The sequence below is a fragment of the Sitophilus oryzae genome, unplaced genomic scaffold (assembly GCF_002938485.1).
Source record: "Sitophilus oryzae breed Bouriz unplaced genomic scaffold, Soryzae_2.0 scaffold_499_pilon_pilon, whole genome shotgun sequence".
Classification (NCBI taxonomy): Eukaryota; Metazoa; Arthropoda; class Insecta; order Coleoptera; family Curculionidae; genus Sitophilus; species Sitophilus oryzae.
In genome coordinates, this window is record NW_022147083.1 from 4,120,634 (window position 1) to 4,134,062 (window position 13,429).

General features: G+C 35.0%; 1 protein-coding gene across 1 annotated transcript in view; it reads right to left on the minus strand.

Moving 5' to 3' along the window:
- Positions 1–13,429, minus strand: part of LOC115886830 (pancreatic lipase-related protein 2-like) — a 142,858-nt gene that overhangs the window by 1,898 nt on the left and 127,531 nt on the right. Inside the window, exons 5-6 of the mRNA XM_030906136.1 lie at positions 8,993–9,217; positions 3,307–3,472 (exon numbers count right to left, since the gene is read on the minus strand). Coding sequence (XP_030761996.1) covers positions 3,307–3,472; positions 8,993–9,217 — 391 coding nt within the window. The remainder of the gene's footprint in view (positions 1–3,306; positions 3,473–8,992; positions 9,218–13,429) is intronic.

Below are 13,429 nucleotides of genomic sequence, written 5' to 3' on the forward strand. Positions count from 1 at the left end.
TAGACACGGTGTCCCAGAAATAAGCGCAAGTATTTTAACTAGTAGTATAGTTCGACCCCAGAAACACGCCTATGAGGTTTTTTTCGCGAAAAAAAAAATTTGAAAATTTGAAATTTTTTGAAAAATTTTTGGAATTTTTTTTTAGTTTTTAGTTAAAAAACATAATTTCTTGATATTATGGCAACATAGGTATTAAATTAAATTTACAAGAAAGACAATCCAGAAAAGATCCAGTGGTTCAAGATTTTAGCTCAAGATTTTAGCAAAAAATTTTTTTTTTGGAAATATTCAAAGTAAAATAACTCGGTTATTTTGGACTTATTTGAAAAACTGTAAAGAGAAAAATGTTTCTTTTGACCAGATCTACCACCCCTTCAAATACTTGCACTTATTTCTGGGACACCCTGTAACGATTGCGATAGGGATATTCTTAGACATTGAGGAAGCATTTAACAATGTTACCCTTCAATCACTCATATGCGCAGTAAAAGCCCGAGAACTCAAACAACCATAACTGAATGGATTGAGCAAATGCTCAAAAAACGAATAGTAACGACCTCGCTTAACCGTTAGGTTTGTTCCGGGCAGGGGATGCCCGCAAGGAGGAGTTCTTTTTCCTCTTCTGTGGACCCTGTTAGCGGACGGCCTGATGGCAATCATCAATGCATACAAGGCTGAAGCACAAGATATGCGGACGACCTGGTAATCCTAGTAAAAGAACACAAAGAGGAAGATATCCCCTCAAAGATACAGGAAGTCTTAGATGCAATTCACGTCTGGTGCACACTGGAACAACTAAGTGTAAACCCACAGAAAGCCGTGATCGTACCATTCGCCAGAAAAAGAAAAATAGACAAATTGAAACCGCCCACTCTTCTTGGTGAAACAATTCCGTTTGCGGAAGAAGTTAGTTATCTTGGATTAAACCTGGCCAAAAAACTGAACGGGACATTCCATCTGAAAAAAAAACTCAAAAAAGCTTCTCTTGTCATGTTGCCGAATTTGCAGCAGAAACTGTTTAATTCCCAACTTTAATAACCCCAAAAATATATACTGGCTATACGTGCCAGCCATCAGACCTATTATCGCGTATGGTGCATTGATTTGTGGTAGAAAGCCAACCAAACAACGGCAAAGAATAAACTGTCAAAATTACAACGAAAAGCATGCTTAGCGGTGACTTGTGCCTTTCATTCTACGCCCTCAGAAGCTATGGAAGCCCTACTCGACTTACCTCCTCTTTTTTTTAAAGAAAGGCGGGATGGGCTACATATAATAAATATGGCACGGGAATGCCATGGAACAATCAAGTTCATACAAAACCGATTAGTAGACGAACTACAGTCGAATGAGATTCTGGGAATGGTCTCAGATCTCACACCAGCGGTCCAACTCTTAACACGCACCTGCAACGTCTTATTTCCGAATAGGAACGAATGCGGTAAGCCGAGAAACGGTTTATTACATGCGGAAATGTGTAACCTAACACGGACAGGAATTTACTGCGGTAATCCAAAAGACTGATATCTACCACAGTCTTGGAAAACACACCACAATTTTCCAAGCTGAGCTTTATTCTATTGAAACCTGTCTGCAACTGCTGGTCGGCGATACACCGGGAAAACAAAAAGCATATTTTCTGATAGTCAAGTTGCGTTGAAAGCACTTGAGGCCACGAAAAGCACGTCTATGACGAATCTTTATTGTAAGAAATTACTCAATATATTAGGAGATAGGGACAATGTGTCGCTAATATGGATACCGAGACATAGGTTGGCATAGAGAGAAACGAACGTGCCGATTCCCTCGCCAAAACTGGTGCAGGTTTACCATTCGTGGACCCAGAACCGACAGCGCTAGTTAGCTTTCCAAAAAATATATAATAGCAAAGTTAGCGTTCCAAAAAATATCACAAGTGACAGGCTCTGTGAATGGGTTACATGTGCGACGTTCAGGACTGGAATGACAGTCCCTGAATGGAACATAGAAAGAAAATTCTAACAGGGCCATCCAAACGTAGAACAGGAGAACTCTTACAGGCTAGTAGGAATGGAGCGCTTACCCTCACTACAGTATACACGGGCCATTGCCGACTGAGATCACACCTACATAGGATAGAACGCCGAATGCCAACTCTGTATGGAAGATGACGAAACAATGAAGCACGTTATGTGTACCTGCCCCGCTGGGGTGAGGACCTGGTTTTTTGTTTGGCAAAACCACGCTAGACCTATTAGACCTAGGAAACACATCACCCTCGGATCTCGGACATAACAGCCTATGTTAGAAGGTTTGGTCTTGAGGTTGAAGTTTAATGCTCTTTTTCTATTAAAGAGCTTTTAGAAACTGAGTCACAATAGGCCCTCGCGGCCCTAGTGGATTGTCTCATTGGGACCCACTATTATTCAATACGAATACGTCTTGTAATGTTCTGAATAAGGCTTAAAGTTCTGAATAAAGCTTAAAGCAACTAGTGGTTTCAATTACACTTTATACTTTTTAGTTTACGATCATTCACAATATTTAAAAAACACAATTAAAATTAATAGAATATCCTAGCAACAGCTTGCGTTAGTCAGTTGTATCCATAGAGATAAGCCTAATATTTAGCCAATAAAACAAGCAACTTTTGGTTTCTAACCACAATTTTTCTTAACGAAAGATAATCAAAGGCCAAAATAACACTTTTCGCAAATTTTGAAGTATAATTAGTGAAAAAGTTAAAAGTTTGATAAATTTTTCTACTAATTGAAAATGTCTACCAGTAATTTTAACGTTCTGAACGCTTACATTGAAATTAAAGGAATAAACTTCTACGCAAATTGAAACAACTAATTTACTCCACTAAGTGCGAGGTTCTGAAATAAACTTAAGACTGTTTGATAAGTTATAACTCACGAAACGAAAGCACAATAGATCTGTAAGTTTACGGCGCTTAACTTCCCCACTCTCATATAGGTAATCTAAAATCAGTTTTAAAGAAGTGTACCTATTACTTAATTCTTTAAGTAATGTTTAAAGTAACAACCCTTACAGTATCCTTAGAATTTCCACATAGCATTCAAACATTTACGTCCTTTCAAAAGATATTAAAAAGAAAAGTTATGTTAACATAATTCAATATAACAAATACATACCAATAGACTGTTATTTAACTATTTACCTAAATAGAAACTAATGTGTTTATTATCTACATAAATACACAATATAAATCATGCCCGCCGATTTGGTCTAGAATTATATAAGGCCCCAGTGGCTATATTTCAACGACTAAAGAGTGTAAAAGTATGTAAAATATAAAGTTACCTTTCATCTACGTATAGTCCCATACGCGTTGTAAAACTATTTTGATCGTTACATATTCCTTCTTCATACTCTTCCCATTTATTACAGTTGACAGCACCGTAAAATGCATCCGAATTTACGACAGATTCGGCGAAGAACTGGTAGGATCTCCAATGACTACAAAAAACTAAAAAAAATCGTTTTAAATATATTGATAAAATGTTAATACCCAGTGTGTCTCAAAAATGGCTCACCCCTGTAACTTTTTTTTATTTTTTCAGTTAAAAAACGAGATTTGGTATGTTAGCATGTATGACATAAATTGGGATTGATTGACGTATTCAATAATTGTTTTCGATCACTTCCTGTTTCACCGGAAATGAACTACAACTTTTGATTTTAAAATAACACCCTCAGTATATTTTTACTTTATTCGATAGAAAATGATACTCTGAGTAGAATGACGTATAATATGTCAACTTTTGACATATTCACATATGGTTAATTGAAATTATAACTTGCGGTTCGTAACGAAAATTTGACTCGAAATAACAAGTGTGTGGTATAAAATTATTCATAAAAAAATGCTTTTTCCAAATATGCTAATGAGCCATCCCTCGTTCCAGTTTTTTTTAACATAGCCATGGCACCCTAGATTGAATTTTAAAATACTATTCTTTAATAAGCGAGAATGTCAAAAGTTGACGTATGACATGTCATTCTATTCAAAATGTCATTTTCTATCGAACTAAATAAAAAATACCGAGGATGCCATTTAAAAATCAAAAGTTGTAGTCATTTCCGGTGAAACAGAAAGTGACTACAATATATACAATTGAATACGTCAATCAATCGTAATTTATGCCATATACTAACATACCCAATCTCGTTTATTTATCTGAAAAAATAAAAAAGTTATAGGGGGTGAGTCACTTTTGCGACGCACCCGATATATTGGCAGGTAGGAGAGATGTAACAAAAAAAAATGTCAAAAGTTGACATATCATATATCATTCTATTCAGCGTGACATTTTTTATCGAATAAAGTAGAAATATACCGAGGGCGCCATATAAAAATCAAAAGTTCTAGTCATTTTCGGTGAAACGGGAAGTGACCAAAAACATTTGAACACATCAATCAATCCTAATTTATGTCATATACTAACATATCGAATCTCGTTTTTTTATCTGAAAAAATAAAAAAATTATAGGGGGTGAGTCACTTTTGAGACGCACCCGGTATATTGGCAGGTAGGAGAGATGTAACAAAAAAAATGTCAAAAGTTGACGTATCATATATCATTCTATTCAGCGTGACCTTTTCTATCGAATAAAGCAGAAATATACCGAGGGCGCCATATAAAAATCAAAAGTTGTTGTCATTTTCGGTGAAACGCGAAGTGACCAAAAACATTTGAACACGCCAATCAATCCTAATTTATGTCGTATACTAACGTATACTAACATACCAAATCGAGTTTTTTTATTTGAAAAAAATACAAAAGTCATAAAGGTGTGTAAAAAGTCATTCCTTTCGAGACGCACCCGGTATATGTGAAGATAAAATATATACCTGTTTTTAATAGTTTGCCATTTATTCTGTTCTGACTATTTCAATTTTATTGTTTTTTTTTAGTTTACTTACGCTAAAACATCATAGTTGCCATGAAAAGTCGTAAAGTATTTTATTATTAATCATAAACTCCTAGTTAAATAATTAGTTATTAATTAATATTAGGTATTACTTATTATTAATTTTATTTAAATAACTCAAAATCATAGTCTTGACGTTCTTAGTGTATTTCTATATTGTGAATGCCACCAGTTGGCTGGGAAATGACGATGGAAGACAATTCCCATATAAATTAACATTTAAAATGACAACGATATTAATTTCATAGCTATCGCTGACGCCGTTTTTTTTCGATCATACGGTCAAAGATACGATATAATAGTTCGATCATACGGTATATAATAGCTATAAGGTCATGTATAATCGACTAGCTTTTTAACGGCCACTGATATGATAATTTTCTTTTACACAAAGTATAATAATTATTTTTTATTTCACTGGCAGCATTCTGGTTTACCATTTCGATTATTCAATATGGGTACTAAAATAAATCCGTCCAAATACGCACTGTAAATATTTTCTAGATAATCTACATCTAGTTTTTATGTTACTTGGCCCTCTAAAGTTTGACTGCAAAATTTATAACTTTTATTAGCTTGTTCGTGTAACCAGATAGTAAACTACTTTACTCTATCGTTGACTCACCCTGTAGAAGAATATACTTTTTTTTTTTTTTTTGGAGGTGTAAAATACCTTTACGTACGGAGTGTGGGACTCTCCTTAAGCTGTCTGGAGGACACTACCCACTAAACGTCACCCCCTTGCTCCTGCCACGTCTACCTGGACCCGCTGGACGCATCTCCTCAAGTAGCGCCGGACTGTTCCTTTTTTGTCATTACCCCTGCTCTTCGCTGTATTTTGCCTCTTAGTATATTTTGGGCCAGTTTTGAGATGGCTTCAAAGTTTTCTCTTCATTCTGTTACCGATTTTAAGAAGGTATCTGCGGAGATGTTGCCACCAATCGTCATGCGTACCTCACATCTTTCCTGTTCCCATCTTGGACAAGCAAACATTGTGTGTTCTGGAGTATCATTGGGTTCAGCACAGTATAGGCATTCCGCGACTTCCCTCTTTCCAATTTTACACAGGTAACTCCCAAAATTTCCGTGGCCACTCAATATTTGAGTAATATAGAAGTTTGCCTCTCCATGCTTTCTTTTAATCCACATATTTATATTTGGAATGAGCTTATATGTCCATCTTCCTTTTTGTGATACTTCCCATTCTGCCTGCCACTACTGCACTGTGCGGTTTCTCTCCATCTCTCTGCTTGCCCTGGTTTGTACTTCACCATTGAGAAAGAGTCGTTCTCTTTCTCTTGAGAGAAGAAGAAAGGGCACCAGACCCGATATCACCAAGGCTGCCTCAGTTGAAGTAGTCCGATACGCCGAGCAGACCCTCAAAGCCATGACTCTCTGTGCACCTTCAAGTCTTTTTTTATTTACGTGCATATTGGTTGCTTCGTTCCACACAGGTGCTCCATACATAATAATATTCTGGCACGCATATGCTAACACTCTTCTCTTTGCTGGTGTTGGGCCCCGAACGTTTGGCAATATTGCGGACAACGATTTAGCAGTTCGTTGTGATTTCAGACACACCTCCTTGATGTGCAGGCCCATCGTGAGTGCACGGTCTATGTGGAATCCAAGATAGTTGACTTGCTTTACTGGATTTATTATTATATCCTTAAAATTAAACCTTATATGGTCAACTTTTCTCTTGCGGCTCAGTAAAATCGCCTCTGCTTTTTCCACAGCTATTTCCAGTCTGTGCTCACGCATCCATCTGGCTATGATCTTTAGTGTGTCATCCACAGTCTGCATTAGGTCGAGGTCGTTTATTTTGTTATTATCACAGCAAGATCATCGGCGTAACAGATCAACTCTGTCCCACCTGGTACAGTAAGCTCCATGACACTGTCGTATAATATGTTCCACAGAGTTGGCCTCAGCACCGAGCCCTGTGGGATGCCACCGAATACCTCTCTTTCATCTTCTCTATTGAGAACTATAAATCTATTATCAAGATAGCTTCTTATTATGTTCACCAAATAGCCACTTATGCCCCATCTTCTAAGATCTTTAATAATTATTTCCCATGACGCGCAATTAAATGCATTTTTAACGTCGACTAAAATCAAAGCATTATGCCAAGTGGCTTTTCTTTTCACGATATCCGATATTTTCTTCATTGCATGTGTGGTAGATTTCCCCTTTACAAATCCATACTGGTTTGGATGCATACCATTTCGTTTCTTCCTAATTTCTTCCAAGAGTCGCGTATTGATGAGTTTCTCATAGACTTTCCCGATTACATCAATGAGGCAAATCGGACGATATTTTGGTGGATCATTTAGGTGCTTCCGGGGTTTCTCTATTAGGGTTAATTTGGATCTCTTCCATTCTTTAGGGAATTCATTTCTCTGAAGAAAGTTATTGAAAAATGTTCTAAAATATTCTACATTGTCCAATATTAGCGTTTTTATCACATTTGGTGGCAAATTATCACAGCCCGGAGATTTGTTAATTGTATATTATTTGGTTGAGTCCAGGTTTGTCTCTCATATACAAATAGAGCCTTAAACTGTTTGATTTTTTCTTCTGGGTCCATTTAAACTCTGGGTGGCATTTTTTTCAGCTGGGATCTTATTATCTTATATGCTTGACCGTAAATATTTTCTTGTAAGTCATCGCACAGTTTTCCCCATGAACTTATTTTTACAATTCTGATCTTTTGAGACAGATCCTGCTTTGCTTCTTTGTAGGTACGTTTATAGAGCTCGCGAAGATCATCGTTTCTTGTTTCTCGTTGAAACTTTCTTCTCTTTTTTTTTACTTCTAAAATGTTTGTTTGGATATCTTCGTTCCACCAGTACGGCATCAGGAAGTCTTCATCACAACGGACAGTCGGAGTACTTTTATGGTATGCTGCGCGAATTATTTTTGCCATTTTCTAAGCTGACATAGTTGGTGACTTGCCCGGTATGCTATATTTGAATGCTTCACTAAGCTTAACCTTATTAATTTCTCCGTATTTATATCTGAATTTTTTTCCTTGCGAGTTATCTGATGGTATTTCGGTAAAAATAAACTTGTGCTCTGTTACATCCGGATCTTCAAGGACTTGCCATATGGGTTTCATCTGCAGTAATCCATCGCATACTATTGACAGATCAATATACGATGTGCCAGATGTTCTGACCAAGGTTGGGTAAATTCCGTCATTTAGTACGGTTAGGTTATTGAGCTCGCACCATTCCAGTACTTCCCTGCCTCTTCTTTCAGTGCGATTTCCTCCCCAAACTTCATGTTTTGGCGTTAAAGTCTCCAGTGATCAGTAATTTTGTACGAGGATGTTTCTGTTTCAGCTCTAATGTGGCCTCTGGCAGTTCAAGCATTAATTCGCAGAAGCTGTCAAAAGTTATGTTTGGGCTCAGGTACGCTGATATTATACAAATCCCTAAATATATATAGTATAGAAGAATATACTGCAAGAAGATACAACTAGACAACAAAAATATAGCAGAGGCTGTCTAATAATCTAACATTTTCTTTGATAAATTTAGGCAACTTTAAATATTCTCATTTATTACCTACTTCTATTATTGCTGTTCTACTATTCAAAATTCATGTAGATCAGTGGCAACTCGTGGTCATTTGTAAATGTGAACCATAAGCATGTGGTATTAGAGAAGATTGTTTTAAAAAATATTTTCTATTTTCTACTTATGTCATGCTCGTAGTACGCGAAAATTCAACAATGCTGGCATTATGCTGGCCCACCGTTATCAAAAATTAGCCCCAGATTTTTGTTGAACTGGATTCCAGCTTAACTCAAAAATTCTCGACTGAAAAAAACTGAGGTAGCGGAATGACTATGAGTAACGTTCTAAGTTTGTCATATAAAGTGAATTGATTATATTATTATTAAAAGTATGAATTAAGATTTTTCCTAAGTGCTATAATATTTAAGGTAAAATTTAGCTTCACCTACTCAACCGCAACTACCGCCTCACTACACCATCAAAATTAACCACTAAATATGAAGAATATTAAACTAATTCATACTCACGTAGCTCGACTATGGCATCCGGGTTCCTTTTCTTAATCTCTTTAAAGTTGCATCCGGGCTGCGGAGAGATGCCCCTGTTGGGCCAAAAGTCTGCATGGCCAATTTGACGAGGATATCCGAAAATGCCGGCGTCAGAATGAATAATGTCTACAAATTCGGCATCGCTCGCGTCCAGCTTCAGGCTCTTGGGCCATTTATTAAATAAAGGGCCCGCAGGATCCAGACCTGCAAACCAGAACGTTACAATATACTATTCAGAAACCGTTATGACACTACATTGTGTTTAAAAGTACGAAAATCTATTAAGGGCCGCGATAAAAGGCAGCGATATTCTATTGTGGTTGCCCTGATATACGTGAGCGGACCCGTTTCTCATATTAAACGTTTCGCAGTTTCATGTCCTACGAAGCGTAAAAATAAACGTTAAATTAGACAAAAGTCAATAAGTTACAGCACGTGAAACAGGGATTGCAAATTTACCGACTTTTACGGTAATTTAAAGCATGCTATTACCGGTTTTTTTCTTTGCAAGCACCAACAAAAAAAAAACTATAAAAGCAATCTTTATCAAATAAAATGTATTATTACAAAAAAGAATCACAAAATACTTTTTTAAATTTTAAATGTTCAATAAAATAATTAGCAATCCTATGTTATAAAGTACATCTAATAGTACTTTTAATTGAACATGTAACAAAACGCGTTGTATGAACATATAATGAAACATGTTCAGAGTACAGTAAAAACATATAAAGCATAAAGCATTAGATTTTAACAAAAATAACATTTTAGGTACTATTTAATAGAAGGGTATTCCAATAAGAAGTTTCGGATGTTGATAACAAATAAAATAAAAGTTTCATAACATACCTAAAGGTCTAAAGGTTATTATTTATGCCCGTGCGCAGCTGGGCAGTGTACAATCATTATACGTGGAACAGAATATCTGCCAAATGGCCATCACGACTTCTCTGGCAACACAATTCCATTACTGCTGAACACATTTCTGGAACGCATTTCTGCCACGAGTTATTTGCCTAATCTCTTCTTTCAACTGTTGAATGGTTTGCGAATTGTTTTCAAAAAGAAATAACCTCGAAATAATCTTCACAAGAAATAACCTAGAGGCGTAAAGTCATGGCCTTGGTAGCCAATTTACGTCCCCATAAGCCTCTTTCCAAACTGTATACGCAAACTACTGTCTGAAAAATGTCGCACTATCTTGTTGGAACCTAAAAAAATAAAATATTATCTATACTCATGTTAATTATTTGATCCCATATAAAACATGAATCATCGTTCGTTATCGTTCTCCCCCCTTTACTGTAACACCTTGTTCGTCTTCATCTTCAAAGAAAATACGGCCCAATGATACCCAATGATTTTTGTAGGGCTATGTGAAAAACAAAGCTTACGAAAACAATCCGCAGACCATTCAACAATTGAAAGAAGAAATTAGGCGAATAATTCGTAACATAATTTAAAAAATGTGTTCAGCAGTAATGGAAACTTTTAACAAAAGAATTGTGTGCTGCCAGAGAAGTAGGGTTGGCTATTTGGCAGATATAGTGTTCCACGTATAATTAATCGTTCACCGTCCAGCTACCCACTGTCATAAATAATTTTTAGGTATGTTATGAAACTTTTATTTCGGTAATTTCGGACTTAATTTCGGTAGTGTTTTTGGCGGCATCATCAGGACAAAGGAATTAAGAGTCTCAGTACTTCCAATTGACTTCGGAAATAATGTATCTATAAGGATAAAAGAAGTACCACCAGTAGTACCTTCTACCGTAATGGAAAGTACCCTTTCAGGGCTGTTACGGAATTTTACACTATCGCCATTCGCTTCGGCATTAAAATGTGTGTAAGTGTAACAAATTTCAAAAAAGACGGTTTATCAATATTCTTAAAAATAAACAAAATATACAGGGTCCGGCAATAGTGCGTCGGGCATCTGTAGCTCCTAGAATAAAAAGCTTGAGAATTTTGTTTAAATGCAAACCTAAAGTATGTACCAGGATGTATTTCCGGAAAATATTTTAACTTCTATATGGTGGCTCAAAAAAGTGTGAGTGGATCTGGATGACCTTTTTTTAAATGAAACACCCTGTATATTATTGCATTTTTTGCTTCCTTTCAGATCACTTTACATAATCCTAAGATATGAGTGAATCTATTTCAATAGTTTCAGAAATATTAAAGAATAAATCAAAAATATATATTTTTCAACCCTTCTGAAAAAAAAATATTAAAAATACAAGAACTGTTCTGAAATTAAAACTATATTAGATATTTACTTTAGATGGTCTGTTCTTAGTTTGCTATAAATATGGTAATCGTAAATCATACAGGATGTTTAATATTTTACGCCAAATTTTCAAAAATATAAAATAATTTTACTTCGTTTTTTTTTAAATGGAACACCCTGTATATATATTTTTTTATTTGATGAAGGATTAAGAAATGAACATTTTCTGTATTTAAAGTACATATTTCAAAATTTTTAATAGTTTTCCGGATACACGCAGTATTATTTCATATGGCGCTTTCAATGGTAAAATACGAGAGAAAAATCATTGGGTGGCTTTGATACAAATTTACTGTGAAAAATGCCATATGAAATATCAAACCGAGAATATCTGCGAAACCGTTAAAAATTTTGAAATACTCTAAATGCATAAAATGGTAATTTTTAATTCTCCATTAATTGAAAAAATAATATGGAGGGTGCCCATTTAAAAAAAAAAACAAAGAAAAATTATTGTATATTTTAGAAAGTTTGGCGCAGAATTTTGAACATCCTGTATGATTTACGATTTCCATATTTATAGCAAAGTAAGTACAGACTATCTAAAGTAAATATCTAATACAGTTTTGATTTCAGGACAGTTCTTGTATTATTAATAATTTTTTAAGAAAGGCTTAAAAATATATAATATTTTTATTTTATTGCTCTGCAATTATCGAAATATATTTACTCATGTCTTATGTTTATGTAAAGTGATCTGAAAGGAAGCCAAAAATGCAATAATATACAGGGTGTTCCATTTAAAAAAAAATCATCCCCATCCACTCACACTTTTTTAAGCCATCTTATAGAAGTTAAAATATTTTCCTGAAATACATACGGTTTGCACTTAAACAAAATTCCCAAGTTTTTTAGTCTAGGAGCTACAGATGCCCGACGCACTATTATTGCCGGACGTACTTATTAGTTTTATTTACCATTTGAAGGGCTGTAACTTTATCGGGAAACATTTCAGGGCATATGTTCATAGGAACTTTTTGTCTTATTTTTATGAGTAGAATCAGCCACCAAAGTTAAATACACTGTTTTTTGATACCCTGTATATTAGTAATATAAGTGAAAGAACCAATCATTAAATTGGAATGTTCCCTTATAAATATTATTTCGGGGTCGCATGTTGACCTTTTTGTCGTCCTGTATTGACCTTTATGTCGCATACTTTCTGTTTATGAAGCGTATAATATAAATATGAAATTGGATTGATTGGTAATAAAAAATACTAAACTGCTCCTACACAACTCATAAAAGATAATATATCTTGTAATTTTATCGGTTAGGACAGAATAATATTACGATAATAATAATTAGTTTTTTATCTGAATAAGTGCAAAGATAATATTTCTATAACGCCTTTACTTATTTTTTAGAGAAGCTATTAATACCAGTATTTATTTTTCACTAGAAATTGGGATAATTCACTGGTCTGCATTTTTTTCTCCTTCTTGTTTTCATGCATGAATTCATCATATTGTGTGTTCTAAACGCGGAATCTGACATACAAATCGAATCTAACCACATGTAGATTTTCAATATAATATTTATTTAAATAAAAGCAATATTATTAAAGTATATACAGACCGGACCACCGACCGTAGTAGTAACATAGGCAGAACTCGGACGAATTAGCGTCCGCCGGATAAAAAGCGGGCGAAAAAATGCGATAAAATAAAAATAGGTAGATATGTGATAATAATGTTTCAGAATTTGTATTTATTCGTGTTTTAATAGCCAAAACGAATACATAGATTCTCGCGACAGCTCTCGTGTAAAATTTATTTTTTAAGTAAAATAATGGTTGCTTACCAAGTTCGTGAGAAACTTCGAATTCTAAAATGGTATTTCCAAAATAGGTCTTATCGGGATATACAGACAATTTTTCCACAAATTTTTGTAAACAGGCCAATTCCATCTTTACCTACTATATCAAGAGTTATTAATAATTTTGAAATAAAAATGCCTGATGTGTTGATTAATGAAGAACAGGAGTTAAAGCAAGTGTTCATTTGTGCTACTGCAGATCAAAATCCCACGTTTTCAAGTCATTAAATTGCTGAGGTAACAGATTCTTCACCTAGCACGGTTAAAAGAGTCCTTAAAAAATGAATACCGATCATATAAAGCGCGCA